The following is a 15991-nucleotide window of genomic DNA, read 5'->3' as shown; positions in this document are numbered from 1 at the left end:
ATACAAAACAGGGTAGTCTATTTGTTCACGGCAATTGGAATATAATAAGGACGCAACTTAATCGTTAGCATCCACCCAAGCGCAGCCATACGGCGACATAAGATACTGTACTTCCTCCACAGAAACTTCGTAGTTAGAGAAAAATTCGTCCTGGTTCGGGATTCAAACCCGGGACCACCTCTTCACTGGAGTAGTCGTTCTACCAACTGGGCTAACCAGGACGGCCAGCACATGGGAGGGAGTGAGAGAATTGATCAATAACTGATCAATAAGTAGGAAAAGTGTTGGTCGATTGTTTTGGGGGAATTGCCCCTAAAACAATTACCCATTTGGAATAAAAGTCTCAGTTTGCACGAAATTAAAAGTATTCTGAAGTGAAAGGAGCTGAAAACAGTGCATGATATATGTGAGCTTAATCTTTTTCTTAATGTATACCTCTCTAAAGCCGAAATAGTTAAAGATGGATTCATAAAGCCTATGTGTTAATTATTGCTAACGCGTGGCCGCTCTTCGTTCCTGAAGTTGCTTTTGAGAACGGGCCTGTTACTTTTTTTTTGGACCTACGGTAAGAGATTCGAGGCTCTTGCCACAAAATATTGATATGCGCATCAGGAAAGACGAATACGAAGCTCGTGAGTTTTGAAGAAGACGACGGTCGAGCAGTGTCGGCTGGTGCCTGCAGTAAACGCCTGTCGATTGAAAACCCTGTCTTTCGTGTCCGCCCTGTCTGCAATCCCAAGCGGAACTACCCCGTAACATCTTGGTGGAGGTGCTTCCGATTCCCCTGGCCACAGCTCCTCGTATTCCGCGCCAGAAACCTGGATTTGCGCAGTGGACGCCATCTCCCCGAGCTCACCCCACCGACTGCCACAGTAAGCATGGCATCCCAGGATGCATCACCCGCTCCGAAAACTCCAGCTTCCCACATGGTCTTAACGAAAATCCGCCATCCTCCTATTTTTAACGGCGAAGACAAGACGGATGTTGAAGATTGGCTCGATGAATATGAAAGGTGCAGCAAGAATAACCGGTGGGATGCTAGCATAATGCTAGCAAACATCATCTTCTATCTAGCGGGAACGGCGAAGACCTGGTTTACCAACCACAAACAGGAAATGCCTACTTGGGACACCTGCAAGCAAAAACTTCAGGACTTGTTCGGCAAGCCAATTGGGCGAGCTCTAGCAGCCAAAACGACCTGGCTACTCGCGCCCAATCGTCGACTAAATCATACCTCGCCTACATACAGGACGTCCTCGCCCTTTGTCGGACGGTGAACGCCTCCATGACCGAAGCTGATAAAGTGGGCCATATACTTAAGGGTATCGCCGACGACGCCTTCAATATACTTCTCTGCAAAGACTTCTCTACGGTGGACACAGTCCTGCAAGTGTGTCGCCGTTTCGAACAGGCGAAGCAGCGCCGCATCGTCCATCGATTTATGTGCCTTCCCAACACGGCAACTACATCCTCGTGTGATGATCCGCCCACTTTGCAGCAGCCTTCAAGTCAAAACAACCTCACTACCATCGTCCGCAGGGAAATCGAGGCCTTGACTCCTGTTACCCTTCCATCTCCTCCTGCAGAGGCCACAATAGCTATGATACAGGCTGTTGTACGCCAAGAATTCGCGAATGTGGGCCTCGTCTCCAATCCTACCACGCCACCCCCTGCACCACAGCTAATACCAGTGGTTGCTGCTGCTACCACAACCCCGTCCTACACACCGCGCTACCCTGCCCGCAATCCTGCGGAGTGGCGAACATCTGACAACCGGCCTATTTGCTTCGTCTGCTGTCGGGCTGGCCATACGTCCCGCTATTGCCGCAGGCGCCCGGTTCCCCCCTCTAACCCCTACAACAGACCCCTCCGCCACGACTATTATGCACCACGGCCCGTTTCTGTCCCCCCGGCACAGCTTCGTACCGAAAACATTGCGCAAGTCCGTCGTCCTAGCCGTTCGCCATCGCCCCAAGCCCACCGTTCTCGATCACCTACTCCTCGCCGCAGCTTCTCCCCAACGTACCAAGACCCCTACTCGGGAAACTAGGCGACGCAGCGCCCGGACGTGACGCTGCGTTACCCACCCGGACTGCCAACTGTGTTTCGACCATCGCACCACGCCGCCACCTGATCAATGTTCTCGTGGATAGAGTCCCTGTGCTCGCTCTCATTGAAACTGGAGCCCATATTTCAGTTCTTAGTTCGTCGTTCCGCCAGCGCCTCAAGAAAGTTCTTACGCCCGCTGACACCTCGACAGTTCGTGTTGCTGATGGAAGCACTACTACCATAATCGGAATGTGCACTGCGCGCGTTAGTATTGCCGGCCACCACGTCCCTGTGCTCTTCGCCGTCCTTACTACTTGTACTGAAGACGTCATTTTAGGGCTAGACTTTTTAACAGCCCATTCCGCTCTCATCGACTGTTCCTCCGGACTTCTGCGCCTAGCCCTGCCCCATTGTGTTCCCGAACCTAGTGCTGACCATTCCCAGCCTCGCCTCCTCTCCAGTACATTTACTCGTCTACCTCCCGAGGTGGCAGTATACGTGCCCATGTCACCTTTTCCCTCAATCCCTGACGGCAACTACGTTGTCAACCCCCTCACCGACGTCACTCTACAACACAACATCGCCCTACCTCATAACATTGTACACCTCGAGAACAACCTCACCTACATCCCCGTACTCAACTTCAGCATATCTTCGCAAGTTCTCCCGGAGGGCATATTCCTTGCCGAGCTGTCACCTTTGTCCAGCTTTACTATTTCTGCAGTGCTGTCCGACCGTCACGCCGAGGTACCTGCACAACCTGTCCCGTCACTTAGTCCGGAGGACCGCATCTCTGCCATGGTTGCCTCTGAACTGCGTCCAGAATATGCTAGTGCCCTTGCCGACCTTCTGTGGTCGTACAGCGACATTTTTGATTTCGGCCACGGATCCCTGGGCCAAACGTCCGTCGTCACACATCGCATCGATACTGGAGATGCCCGCCCTCTTCACCGACGGCCTTACAGAGTTGCTCTTTCAGAACGCCAGATCATTCAGGAAGAAGTGGACAAAATGTTGGCCAGCAACATTATTGAGCCGTCGAGCAGCCCCTGGGCGTCTCCGGTAGTACTTGTCAAAAAGAAAGACAACAGCTGGAGGTTTTGCGTAGATTATCGACACCTAAACAAGATAACAAAGAAAGACGTGTACCCTCTTCCTAGGATCGATGACGCCCTCGACTGCCTGCATGGTGCCAACTACTTCTCCTCCATAGATCTCCGTTCTGGATATTGGCAGATCTCTGTTGACGAAAGAGATCGTGAGAAGACGGCTTTTGTCACCCCGGATGGACTCTACCAATTCAAGGTGATGCCTTTCGGCTTATGTAATGCCCCTGCGACCTTCGAGCGCATGATGGACTTCTTACTACGCGGGTTCAAATGGACCACATGTCTGTGCTACCTCGATGACGTCATCATATTTTCATCAACCTTTGAGGGCCACCTCCATGAAGTGTAGCTTTGGTCACCGGGAACTCAAGATCCTAGGGCATTTGGTCAACACCGATGGCATTCAGCCGGCCCCCGACAAAATTCGCGCTGTAAGTGGTTTTCCTATACCGCAATCTAGCAGCGACGTGCGTAGCTACCTCGGACTTTGCTCATACTTCCGGCGATTTGTACCAAACTTCGCGGAAATCACCCGTCCGCTCACGCAGCTTCTGAAAAAAGACATCTCCTTTTCCTGGGGCCACGAACAATCGGCCGCCTTCGCAGCTCTTATTGCCCTCCTCACCCGTCCGCCACTGTTGGCTCACTTCAATCCATCCGCCCCCACAGAATTACGTACCGACGCAAGTGGTCATGGCATTGGTGCCGTTCTTGCACAACGTCAGCTCGGCTCCCCTCGCGTCATCGCCTATGCCAGCCGACTCCTCTCTACGGCCGAACAGAATTATTTCATCCCTGAACGTGAGTGCTTAGCCCTAGTTTGGGCCATTACGAAGTTCCGCCCCTACTTGTATGGGCGGCCATTCACCGTAGTCACTGACCACGCCTTGTGTTGGCTTTCTACACTCAAAGACCCTACTGGCCGCCTTGGACGTTGGGCCTTGCGCCTTCAGGAGTACAATTTTTCAGTAGTTTATAAGCCGGGCCAGTTGCATCGAGACGCCGATTGCCTGTCCCGTCATCCAGTCGACCCGCCAAGCCAACCTGAATGTGACAGTGAAGATTGCGTGCTCTCTATTTCTGACTTTTCAAGCATTCGCCGAGAGCAACGCCAGGACCCCCAGCTTCGCGAAATAATCAATCGCCTCTGCGCCGATCGCCATGACCCTTCCCTTCATTTGTTTGTGCTCCACGACGGCACCTTATACCGACACAATATGCCACCTGATGGCCCCGACCTTCTTCTAGTCGTCCCTCAGCACCTACGCACAGCCGTCCTTGAACAGCTTCACGACGTTCCTGCTGAGGGTCATCTCGGCGTCTCTCGCACATACGACAGCGTGCGCCGTCGGTTTTTTTGGCCAGGACTATACCGCGCCGTCCGCCGCTACGTGGCTGCTTGTGACCGCTGTCAACGCCGGAAAAAGCCATCAGTTTTACCAGCTGGACTTCTGCAGCCGATCGACATCCCCATAGACCCATTTTCTCGTGTGGGTCTGGATCTTCTAGGGCCTTTTCCGCTGTCCGCATCGGGGAACAAATAGATTGCGGTGGCCACTGATTACACCACACGCTACGCGGTCACACGAGCAATACCAACCAGTTGTGCAACTGATGTTGCTGCTTTCCTCCTCAACGACGTTATACTCATGCATGGAGCTCCCCGCCAACTGCTCACCGACCGTGGCCGTTGCTTTCTTGCGCGTATAGTCGACGAGATCCTGCGGTTGTGCAACGTTCGTCATTCTTTCACGACTGCCTACCATCCACAGACGAACGGGCTTACAGAACGCCTTAACCGGACATTGACTGACATGCTGTCCATGTACGTTTCTGATGACCACCGCGACTGGGACATCACGCTGCCATTTGTGACATTTGCATACAATTCTTCGCGTCAAACCACTACCGGCTACTCCCCCTTCTATCTTCTATACGGCCGTGACCCTCTGCTTCCTTTTGACAGCCTGCTCCCTTCAGTCGCCACTGCCAGCTCATATGCTCGTGACGCCATAGCCCGAGCTGATGCTGCCCGCGTTGTTGCACACAACCGACTCACAGCCTCCCAGCACTCCCAGAAACGTCGCTATGATTCCTGTCATCGCAACCCCCAGTATTCTTGCGGCTCTCTCGTGCTGCTTTGGACCCCAGCTCGCCGCGTGGGCCTCTCGGAAAAGCTTTTGCCCCTTTATACAGGACCCTACCGTATTTTACGACAAGTGACTCCAGTGACATACGAAATTGCCCCCTTGAATCCCGCACGCCATACCTCTACACCTCGCACTGAGACGGTCCATGTTGCACGCCTCAAGCCGTACTACACGGACCCTTGTTTGGGCTAGTTCGCACCGGGACGGTGCTTTTCCGCCGGCGGGGTAGTGTTGCATTAGGCGGTGCATGCACTGATATGCGCATCAGGAAAGACGAAGACGAAGCTCGTGAGTTTTGAAGAAGACGACGGTCGAGCAGTGTCGGCTGGTGCCTGCAGTAAACGCCTGTCGTTTGAAAGCCCTGTCTTTCGTGTCCGCCCTGTCTGCAATCCCAAGCGGAACTACCCCGTAACAATATTGTTTCCGCAAAAGCAAACGATGCGTTTTACCATGCGCCCATGTGATTTGTGTTTTGTTGCAAAGACGTACTCTACTGCAGGAATGCCTGAACAGGCGATGCTGGTAAATAATAATGAGATAAATAAGTATTCAATTATACCATACGTTTACAAGCTGTTTGGTTGCGTTGTTCGCTACACTGCCAGGCTGCAGAGAAAATTTCACCCACGACATTTGCATAGCCGCTTCGACTTCACATGAATTTTCTAAAACGCCACGCTCAAACTATTCTGCGCCAAAGTTTTATATAGACAGCAACCGATTAAAATATGAACATACACGCCAAGGCGTCTCTCAGCGAGGTCAATGAAGGTGCAGGAGAATGTGGATGACTTTTTCACCATCTTTTGAACCAATCCCATTGTCTTACCTGCTGAGCGTAACATTTTCTGCGTCCTCATTTCGAAGGCGCCGAAGGAAATTGATAGGCATCAAACAGCCGCCAAAACCAAAGAGCATCGTTTTTTTTTCCAGTTTCTCCTGTTATTTCATTGCAGATTAATAGTGTGTAACGGCTTTTATTGGCAAGAGACGACTGGTTGTGAAGGCCGGTTAGAGCGGGCAAGGGCAGGTCCGGTCCGAGAACAGTTGGTGCTCTCGCCTCGCGCAGCCCGTCTGCTCTGCTGCTTCAGCTGCCGATCGTCGTCTTCTCGCCTCGCGCCGCGCATCGGTTCTGTTGTTCGGACTGCTAAGCATCTTCCTCTTTACATTTGGCTCCGGGGGAAAAAGTGCCATCCTGGCGATTAAGGGAGTCAACAGGACCCAGGGGTCGTAAGACGGCTTCAAACGCGAAACGTGGACGGTCTCCCGCCCACGTCATCGAAGATCGGGTGATGGCGTCACGGGCTCAACGATCTTGACGGGAGAAGTGCGCTCAAAGACACGGAAATGTCCGTGGTAGTTTGGGAGCAATTTCGTAGAAAGTCCTGGGGCAGCAGAAGGCACACGAAGCCAAAGAAGGGATTGCGGCTGAAAAGTGTCTGTGCCATGGGAGTGGTCGAAGCGGTATTTCTGGTGCCCTTGGTCGTCGGACGTGAATGACCGGGCAAGCTGGCGGCACTATTCAGCATGTCTGGAGGCTTCAGATACGGCTGTGCATTCCGACGAATCAGGATGACACGGAAGAATAGCGTCGAGCGGCGAGGATGGTTCACGGCCGTATAAAAGGAAGAATGGTGAGAAATCAGTAGTGTTCTGCGTAGCGGTGTTGTAGGCATATGTGACGAAGGGGAGGACGACGTCCCAGTTACAATGGTCTGCCGCCACGTACATTGACAACATGTCACCTAAGTGTAAATATTCAACCACTTAAAAATAATCCATAAGAAAACAGAAGAAATAACAACCATACGTGGCCGGTGGGATCCAAATCCTCGACCTGCGGGGGCCTCGACTTTAGCAGCCTTGATTGCATTCGTAACATGAAAGGGTTCTCGAGCAGATTCCTTCTTCACCGTTCGATCACGCTCCTAGTAGATACCCTCGGCAATAAAGAACTTAATACGTCCGCCGCTATGGACGAGGGCGGTGCTGCTGAACACTCTCAAGGTTCGTTCACACTGCACATGAATACCTCCGAAAGCAGATTGGTCATCGTAGGTGAGTTGGTATACCACCGGACACGTAACTCGGAGGTCGTGGGTTCGGATCTCATCGGCAGCGTGTGGTTGTTTTTCTCTTGCTTTCTTGTCCATTATCTTTAAGTTTTCAATATTTTCGCTATTAATCACCTATTAATTGTGACACCGAATTAAAAAATTGCTGAGGCTTAACTTGGTTAACCCTGATCAGATGCGAAGCATATTGATGGCTAGGCTTGGTAATACATGGCTTTCACCTGCACCGAGTGTGAACGCGCGTTCGAAATGCGCGGGAATGCCGCTCGAGGACATTCCGGTGTCTGGGGGATGGCATTGTTCTCCCTCTCCCAGAGCGTGACGGCGATCTGTCGTGACGTCATGTGTCACGTGGTATGTCACGTGGTGTGTCGTCACTGTACCACGTGGTCTGCACGGCGTGCAACCACAGCGACGGCGCGAGGTGGACCCTCATCTTCCTCTGTCGTGACGTCATGTGTCACGTGGTATGTCACGTTGTGTGACGTCACTGTACCACGTGGTGTGCACGGCGCATAACCACGGCGAAGGGCTGTAGCGTACCTCCGTCTTCCTCTGTCGTGACGTCATGTGTCACGTGGTATGTCACGTGGTGTGACGTCACTGTACCACATGGTGTGCACGGTGCATAACCACGGCGAAGGGCTGTAGTGTACCTCCGTCTTCCTCTGTCGTGACGTCATGTGTCACGTGGTATGTCACGTGGTGTGACGTCACTGTACCACGTGGTGTGCACGGCGAAGGGCTGTAGTGTACCTCTAGTAATATGCTTCGCATAAAAAAACATCCCCCTCTGCTCGTTAGATTCAGTGGCTCTTGGCTTCTGTAATGCTTGTGGTTCCGTGCAACGCCCATAACGAAAGTTTTAAGTTCTGCCCGGTTGCATAGACAGCACATTAGCCATAGATATCGGTGTAATAAGTGCTCTCAGCGTAATCGGAGCAGAAGAAGTTCCATGTTGTATCGCAGGTTTCGCACAGAACAGAACGAGCACAAGACTCGTGTGAGCAATGATTTCGGCCGCTTTTGTACAATTCGGCGAGACAGCAATATACCTTGAGCCATAGCGGTCAGCGCAATGGTGTGGCTTATTATATCCACAGTATTGAACGACAGAATAGCCGCCGCAGAAGCCGTGAAGGGGAAATGAGATATGGTCCAGGAGAAAGCTTTTCTCCGCTGTATTCCAATCTGTCTTTGAGTAAGGACCAATTCGAGTCGCTTCTCCTTCTTGAGGAGATGACGAAGATAGCGCGAGCGCATTTAAGTGCAGTTGCCAGAAAACTAAGCCGATTCAACCCCATATTCCAGCATATGATAAAACACATTTATACACCTATTACCACTTACGACATACTCACTTGACACCAGAAGCACAAATTTGAGGAAAGGAGGCCATAACTATTCAGTGTGCCTTTGAAACTTCTTAAATGCCTATGTATTAGGCCCTGCCCAGTTAGCAACAAATTCTTCTAAACAAAGCAAACAATAATTAAAATACCATGACTCCCCAGAATGTAAGGTAAATCAGTGACAGAATTTGCACTAAGTCTCTCAGGAGGTTTTTGTCGGGTTTGTTTTACAAAGTAGTACGTAATGGTACCTGCCTCTGACAGCTTTTTCTTGAACTTTCCGGAAAACATCTGATCGCCCAACTTTGGGGTGTCCTCAAATTTCTTCAGGGCATCAGCACGTTCCCTTTCATGGTGCTGGTCGAGCTTGTTCCGGCTCATCTTGCTTTGACCGCACACCTTTGTGCGGAAAGTCCTGGTTAGTTTGAAAACGGCTTACCGTTGATGCGAAAACTCGCCTCAACCATCCGGTCCTTGTACTGCTGCAGGCAATTGCCCAAGGCCGCCTCGTGGTCTGCTTCAGCATTCGCCTACGAAAGGAGCTGATTTATTAGTTCTCGCTCAAAGCGGCTGACGATATCATACCTCGAAAATGGTTTTGGGTTTTGGAAGCAGTCCTTCTTTGAACGCCTTGACAGACGTCTGTAAATGTACGAAGTATTGTGATACACTCAAACGAAGCGGCTCGGTCGGCTTACCTTCAGGTAGTGTGCGAGACCCTGGCAAGTTATCTTGCGTCCATTAATCAGCTTTGGAATCAGTGTCCCCGGGCCAAGAATAGAAGGAACTAAAAGCTTCAGTTGCTCCTTGAAGTTGCCCTCGATGTCTGAGAGGCGGCCATCGAACGACATGCCTCCTGCTGCCTGCATGGGCTTTTATGTTTTCAGTGTGATTGCAGAGGTCGCAGCGTACCTTTGATCCCGGATGTGGCATGAGGAAGCAGGAAATCTCCGTGAAGCTGGAACGGATGTATTTCCGGAGCTCCTGCAGCTGCGGGTGTCGGTTGTCGTTGACTTCCAGACGTCGGTTCAGAAGCTTACGGCCGCCTGCAGTCCCGAATTCCGCGTCCCGTTGATAGGGCCAGTCTCGTACTAAAAACAGGAGCTTTTGGAAAGGTTGGAAAGGCGTCCGCTGCATCTCCTTCAGCTGCAGACCCAAAAAGGCACAGTGAAATGCAAGCATAACGAGGTTAGCAAGCAATTCTCGATTTAGGTCCAGGCTTACCTGCTGCACCAGTCTGCCGTAGTCAGTGCACAATTGAAAATACTGCAGGTCGTTCTCCTGAATGTTTTGCAAGACGTTGTAGACAAGCACCGAGCTCAGCATGGCGGCTAAAGCGACAATGGAGGCAGATTCTTTGACCGTGGACATATCATCATTAACTCCCTGAGTGTCCATTAACAGCACAGCGAGTTCATCACCTTGAGGCGTCTTGACCTACAAATGCATGGAATATGAAACTCCTCAACGCAGACTTCGTGCAGTGGCCGCCTTACCAGAAAAATGTCACTCCAGATCAGGATTCCCGTGGTGTGGCGGTCACAGCCGTCGCGCCACTCAAAGCCTTGAAGCGGGGCGCTCGGATCTCCGAGCCAGTCGGGGCTGCATAAATTGTAGAGAAATCGAAGGAAAAAATTCAGCATGAATGATTTTCCTTTGCGGAAGTCTCCAGCCAGTGATATCACAGCCACGGGCTTGTCCTTGATGCGATCGTCAAGCAGGATTTCCTGCAGCTCATTTTCATTCAAATGGATGCAGTGGTCTTCAACCCGGAGGATCTGCACCGGCCGACCCGACCTCTCCTTGTTCACCATCCTGTCTCTGCGTTCCCAGAAGGAAGAAGGATTAGTGCGAAATGCATCGATATTGTTCTGTATTTATTTTGAACGAGTGAACTTATGGTCTCCCTTGTATGGGCCCCCTGGAACTTTCAAGCTGTAGTAAAACAGCTTTTGCTAGTAGGGGCCCCTCACTTCCGGTTAAAAATATAGACTCCGAATTCAAGACATATAGGAACCTCGCGCGCAGAGTGAATGTCTTATAAATCTCCCGATAAATAGTCTTGCGCAGCATCCAGGAAGCAAGGCAGATATTTATGCCAAGATGAGCTCGAGGTGAAAGTAATGGTTCATATGTAAATACGTTGTAGATGAGTTAATGGATTTTAGCATGGGAGGTGTTCGAATCGCTTCCTGCTGAGTATTTTCTTGAACCATGCTAGCAAAAGTCTGAAATATAGACAGGTGGTTGTTAACATATTACCACATCATTTGTGATTTAAACTTAATACATGCATTTTTCCTCACGAATATCACTTCAAGGCCTCAATATAGCAAAATCGTTTCTTTTTCAAAGGAAAACATCAGAGATCGATATTTTGTATCTGCATGGGACATTGCTTCAAAGTTGAAAAAAAAAATTAAATATTTTAATACCAAAATGCCCGAAATTTTAAGTTCAGCACCATATAGGGGTCATCGAGTCTGTTTTTTTGGAGATGCGCATGATGCAAATGTCCATTAGCTAAATCGTTCAGCAAGGAAATGGCGAAGTACGTGCTACTAACTTCATTGTTTCATGAAATATTTTTCCTGCGTCCGTTTTTAGCATAAAAAACATCCGATTTCCAAGGTGAAGGATTCTAAGAACAGCCTCAATTAAGGTATCACTGCTGTCCGAAACATGGTATCGAATCGCAATTTTTTGGGTTTCGGTGTGGGTTCTGGTTCATGCCTTTCGGGTTCAGTGCCAGATTCCGCTCTTGAGAGACATTCTGCTACATTTAGAACCGATCCTGACTGGATCGAACAGGTTCATACAAGTTCAGGACTAAAACTTCTCAGCGTGGGCGTGTTTTAATCAACAGCGTTATGCTCTTTACAATCCTCTGTGATACTGGTTTATGAATTTTAAAAAAATGCAATGTTTGTGTATTGCGACATTTTTACCTTATGTACTTTAATGTACTCTTCATGGCAAAAAAAATTCAAATTATCGGCAAAAACGCAAAATCGATGAACTCAAAATTACTGTAAACCGGTGGTGTTTACGCTGGCATCCGTCCGATGCGCAAAAAGCGAAAAGCTTGCATATTTTGCCTGTATAACCCCCTTCTGCTTCAGCAGTTTCGGAGACGCCTTCCTAGTAATGGGCGTCCCGTAAGCTCGTGTCAGTCCGAAATTTCTCCTACGCAGAGACTTGCGCCGGCGCCGTCCGGGCCACTTCATGCGCCCTCTGCGTTACCGCACACTACTGAGAAAGGAAGCGGTCCTGTATGGGCAGCTATACATATACAGAAAGACACCTCCGGATTCCCCATGACCAGCTCGCAAGTGATGTGCGGGCAGAGTAATTACTCAGTTATGGTGCCGTGAGGCTGTATGCCGAGATCGCGAATTTCGAAGCGGTCAGGCCGCAAGGAGGGTCAACCTGTTCCTGACATTCGATACAACAACAAAAAAATACGTAGGAGATGGCCGAGTAGCCTAAGACATCGGTAGACGAAGCCACTGCGGCGCCGACACTGCCACGGATGCCACTCAGACCAGCGGTATTTTCAGTGCGTGCGTGCATGCGAGCGAGCGCGCGTGTGCGTGCGCGCGCGTGTGCGTGCGCGCGCGTGTGCGTGCGTGCGTGTGTAGTTTCGTTTGTGCGTGTGCGTGGGTGCGTGCGTGTGTGTGCATGTATATGTGTGCGTGTGTGTGTGTGTGTGTGTGTGTGTGTGTGTGTGTGTGTGTGTGTGTGTGTGCGCGCGCGCGCTAGCGTGTGTGCAGCCTCCAGGCTTGATGCACACACTGATAAAAATGCATCTTCACCATCACGCCTCCCCAACGGCCAGACCTGCAGATATAGCTGATGGGGATGCTGTGTATAGTCCATGCATGCCGTCGCCGAAGCGTTCTACGAGAGAAGAAAAAGCGTATGCCGCTCGTCTAAGACATCAACAACCTAAGTGTGGCAGCTAGGGCGGATATTCGTTTCTATTTTTTTTTAGGTGAACAATTTCAGCGCATCACCATAACACAGTCATTGCATCGAAGTTACAATTCATTTCAGTGCCGTGTTTCTGGCCGCAACTATTGTCACATGCTGGCGAGTGCATGCCTTTCCACGTTGCCCTTTTTTGTAATCACGATTTAATTTCAACGCTCAGCGTTAAAGCTCCTATCACCAGAAAATCCGATGTCGGCGTCGTCGGTGCCGGCCTTGGGAGCGAAAAATCTCTGGAATGGCTCCGGCAGGTCGTCCGCAAAGAGCAGCTTAGGAGGCAGGTTGGTCATCTATGTCAGCTGACCCGGCGGTTTCATCACAGCGTGCCCACCGGATAGTGAGCAATCTGCCCACCTTGGCAGGTGGCAGGAAAATTCATGATTTGTCGGTCGGGAAGAGCAACCTGGTTCGTGCAATGCACACCACAGGGAACGCGGGCCATCTGAGAACAGTGGATCATAGTTTAACCGCGGCACCGCTGAGCCAGAAGGGGTTTGAGCACTCCCAGGTATCTATAAATGCAATGTAGAAAATGACAGTCTGCAAAAATTGGAATTAACCCATTACGCTATCGGGTCATACCCGATTGCTGGGAGCTTGAGTGTCCTCATCTATTTTTCCTCTTCACTATCTCCAACGCTGGAACAACCTCACTTTTCCTTAGAAATTTGCATCACGTGCAATAAAGAATGTTCGGCTTTCGAAAACAAAACACTGCAGGAACTCATAGATCTCGTATTTTATAATAATAGTAATAATCATGTAATAATGATGATTTTGTAATAATGATGGGCGCTGTAGTGGAGGGCACAAGAATAACGTAGACAAGCAGCGGTTTTTCAACATGCGCTGACATCGCACAGCTCAAGTGCGTATTTAAATTTTCGGCGCAATCGAAATGAGGCCGCTACGGTAGAGATTGACCCCGTGACTTTCGGATCAGCAGTCGAGCGCCCCAGCAAGTAAGCCATTTTTGAAGGGAAAGCTTTACTACGGAAACACGTGCTTCATCACCGGGTGCCTAGTTTTGACCTTCAGATGAGTTAGAGGTCAAACCATGAAAAATAGAAAGAAATTGAATCGATGTCCATGACTGGGAGTCGAACCCGCCGCTGCGCGAACAGATCTCCTTTAAGGACCGCTCAGCGAGACCACTAGGCTATCGCCGCTTTTGTTTTCATTATTGCATGGAAATAGTGCCCAAAAGAAAAATCTATTCATGCTCACGTCCGGAACACGAGCACATCGTTCATCATCCAAAGATTTCGACGACCGTGGTTATTCGGCGAGGCGCTCCATCATACGGCTCCTCCAGAAGCTAAACATTCCCAGCACCGTAAATAGATCATTTGGCACAACACTGTTTTTCTCCACAGGCAAAAAACGGATACTGTAGGACGGCTTGGCAATCTCCTTAATTGTTCTTTATAGTATGTCCTAGAAGGCCACAGCATCAATGGACAGATTAACACAATGGTCGATTGTCCCTGGTGTACTGCACAGGTGGCAATTCACCGTCCATGGTGCGTCTCCTCAGCAAGAAGCGGAGCCTTCACAGACAGCGTAGGCCCCGCAGCGGTGGCTCAGTGGTTACGGCGCTCGGGTGCTGACCCGAAAGGCACGGGTTCGATCCCGGCCGCGGCGGCCGAATTTCGATCAAGGGAAAATTCTAGAGGCCATTGTGCTGGGGGATGTCAAAGCTCGTTAAAGAACCACGGTTGGTCGAAATTTCTGGAGCCCTTCACTACGGCGTCCCTCATGGTCCGAGTTGCTTCGGGACGTTAAACCCCAATAAACTAATAAACCAATCACACGCAGTGTAGATGTGTGTAGTTTAAAGAAGAATGTTTTTGCAGCAGAAGAAATACACATTCGTCTACCGCGTGTTAAAACAGTGGCGTCAAGGAACTCCACAAAAAGGTTGCCGATGCAACGGTACAGGCAACAAATACTCTAAGTGCCTGAGTCACCTGCCTTCTGGAGAGGCTATAAAGGAGTGTAAAGCAAAAGCACGCAGTGAGGACATTGAAGCTGTCAGCAACTTCCTTAATTAAGGACACCCAATAAAGGCCCCTCACGAGTGTGTCCAGTCGGTGTGAACGGGAAACGCAAATGACCACTGAGTAAAGAAGAAATTTGGGCAAGTTGGTACGTATTCATTTTTGAAACAGCGCAACAAAGACGGGACGTGGAAACTGAGGGGTAAAGACAAACAGGCGCTGACTAACAACTGGGTTTATTGAAAAAAACACACAAATATATAGACAGAGTTAGGAAAGATTAATCGCCACCATACTCAACTCATGCCACATGTGAAGCCAGATACCCAATCTCCCCTTCGGAAAGGGCGACCGATGGGCAACTAATGGCAACAGTGGGCTCGGCGAGGCGGCGGGGATCATGTCGCTAACTCAAAGATTCCTGCTTACTGTACAGGTTGCCCTGTTCGCCACAGCCGGTGCGTCGACGATTTCAAGCACGTGTCGCCACTTAGGACCGGATTACAGCAAAGATGGCTCCGTCGGTGAAAGCTGCCCTTTACCGGATGCGGACTTTCTGCCTGACATGCGCAGTGCTACACTTCAGGATCTTCCCGTATCAGTGACGTCTCCGGCACGGGCTATAAAAGACTGTCCACAGCAATACTTCACCAGTGGGCTCGGCGAGGCGGCGGGGATCATGTCGCTAACTCAAAGATTCCTACTTACTGTACAGGTTGCCCTGTTCGCCACAGCCGGTGCGTCGACGATTTCAAGCACGTGTCGCCACTTAGGACCGGATTACAGCAAAGATGGTTCCGTCGGTGAAAGCTGCCCTTTACCGGATGCGGACTTTCTGCCTGACATGCGCAGTGCTACACTTCAGGATCTTCCCGTATCAGTGGCGTCTCCGGCACGGGCTATAAAAGACTGTCCACAGCAATACTTCACCAGTGGGCTCGGCGAGGCGGCGGGGATCATGTCGCTAACTCAAAGATTCCTGCTTACTTTACAGGTTAGTAGTGTTTGTTCGTACAGAAGTGACGAAAGGTGGCTTGTCGTTATGCCGAGCCCACATATGGTTTTGACCATTGCGTATGAGTGTTTCTGTACATCGATGCTATTGCTGTGCGGAGATGTTGAGCAAAACCCTGGTCCAGATCCCTCTGTCGCGGAATTGCTTCAGCAACTTGTTGATGGCCACCAAGCTATACGCAGTGACTTGGCCAATGTTATCAGTAGGCTAGATCAGACCGAAAAAACTCTTGCGAACTTTGGCCTGCGCGT

At 50.4% G+C, this 15991-nt stretch overlaps 1 protein-coding gene across 6 annotated transcripts in view; it reads right to left on the bottom strand.

Moving 5' to 3' along the window:
* Nucleotides 1-15991, bottom strand: part of LOC149327230 (atlastin-1-like) — an 87512-nt gene that overhangs the window by 35256 nt on the left and 36265 nt on the right. For 5 of the 6 annotated variants that reach the window (XM_089562984.1, XM_089562983.1, XM_089562982.1 and 2 more), the window contains 7 exons: nucleotides 10232-10556; nucleotides 9960-10172; nucleotides 9648-9881; nucleotides 9434-9607; nucleotides 9321-9377; nucleotides 9194-9265; nucleotides 8991-9134 (listed from right to left, as the gene is read on the bottom strand). In XM_089562984.1, the coding sequence (XP_089419110.1) occupies nucleotides 8991-9134; nucleotides 9194-9265; nucleotides 9321-9377; nucleotides 9434-9607; nucleotides 9648-9881; nucleotides 9960-10172; nucleotides 10232-10549 (1212 nt within the window). In that variant the 5' untranslated portion in view covers nucleotides 10550-10556. The remainder of the gene's footprint in view (nucleotides 1-8990; nucleotides 9135-9193; nucleotides 9266-9320; nucleotides 9378-9433; nucleotides 9608-9647; nucleotides 9882-9959; nucleotides 10173-10231; nucleotides 10557-15991) is intronic. The other variant, XM_089562986.1, reaches the window with a different exon arrangement.

The sequence above is a fragment of the Amblyomma mixtum genome, chromosome 10, assembly GCF_055824585.1.
Source record: "Amblyomma mixtum isolate Tamu chromosome 10, ASM5582458v1, whole genome shotgun sequence".
Classification (NCBI taxonomy): Eukaryota; Metazoa; Arthropoda; class Arachnida; order Ixodida; family Ixodidae; genus Amblyomma; species Amblyomma mixtum.
This window is presented reverse-complemented; position numbering and strand designations above follow the sequence as displayed.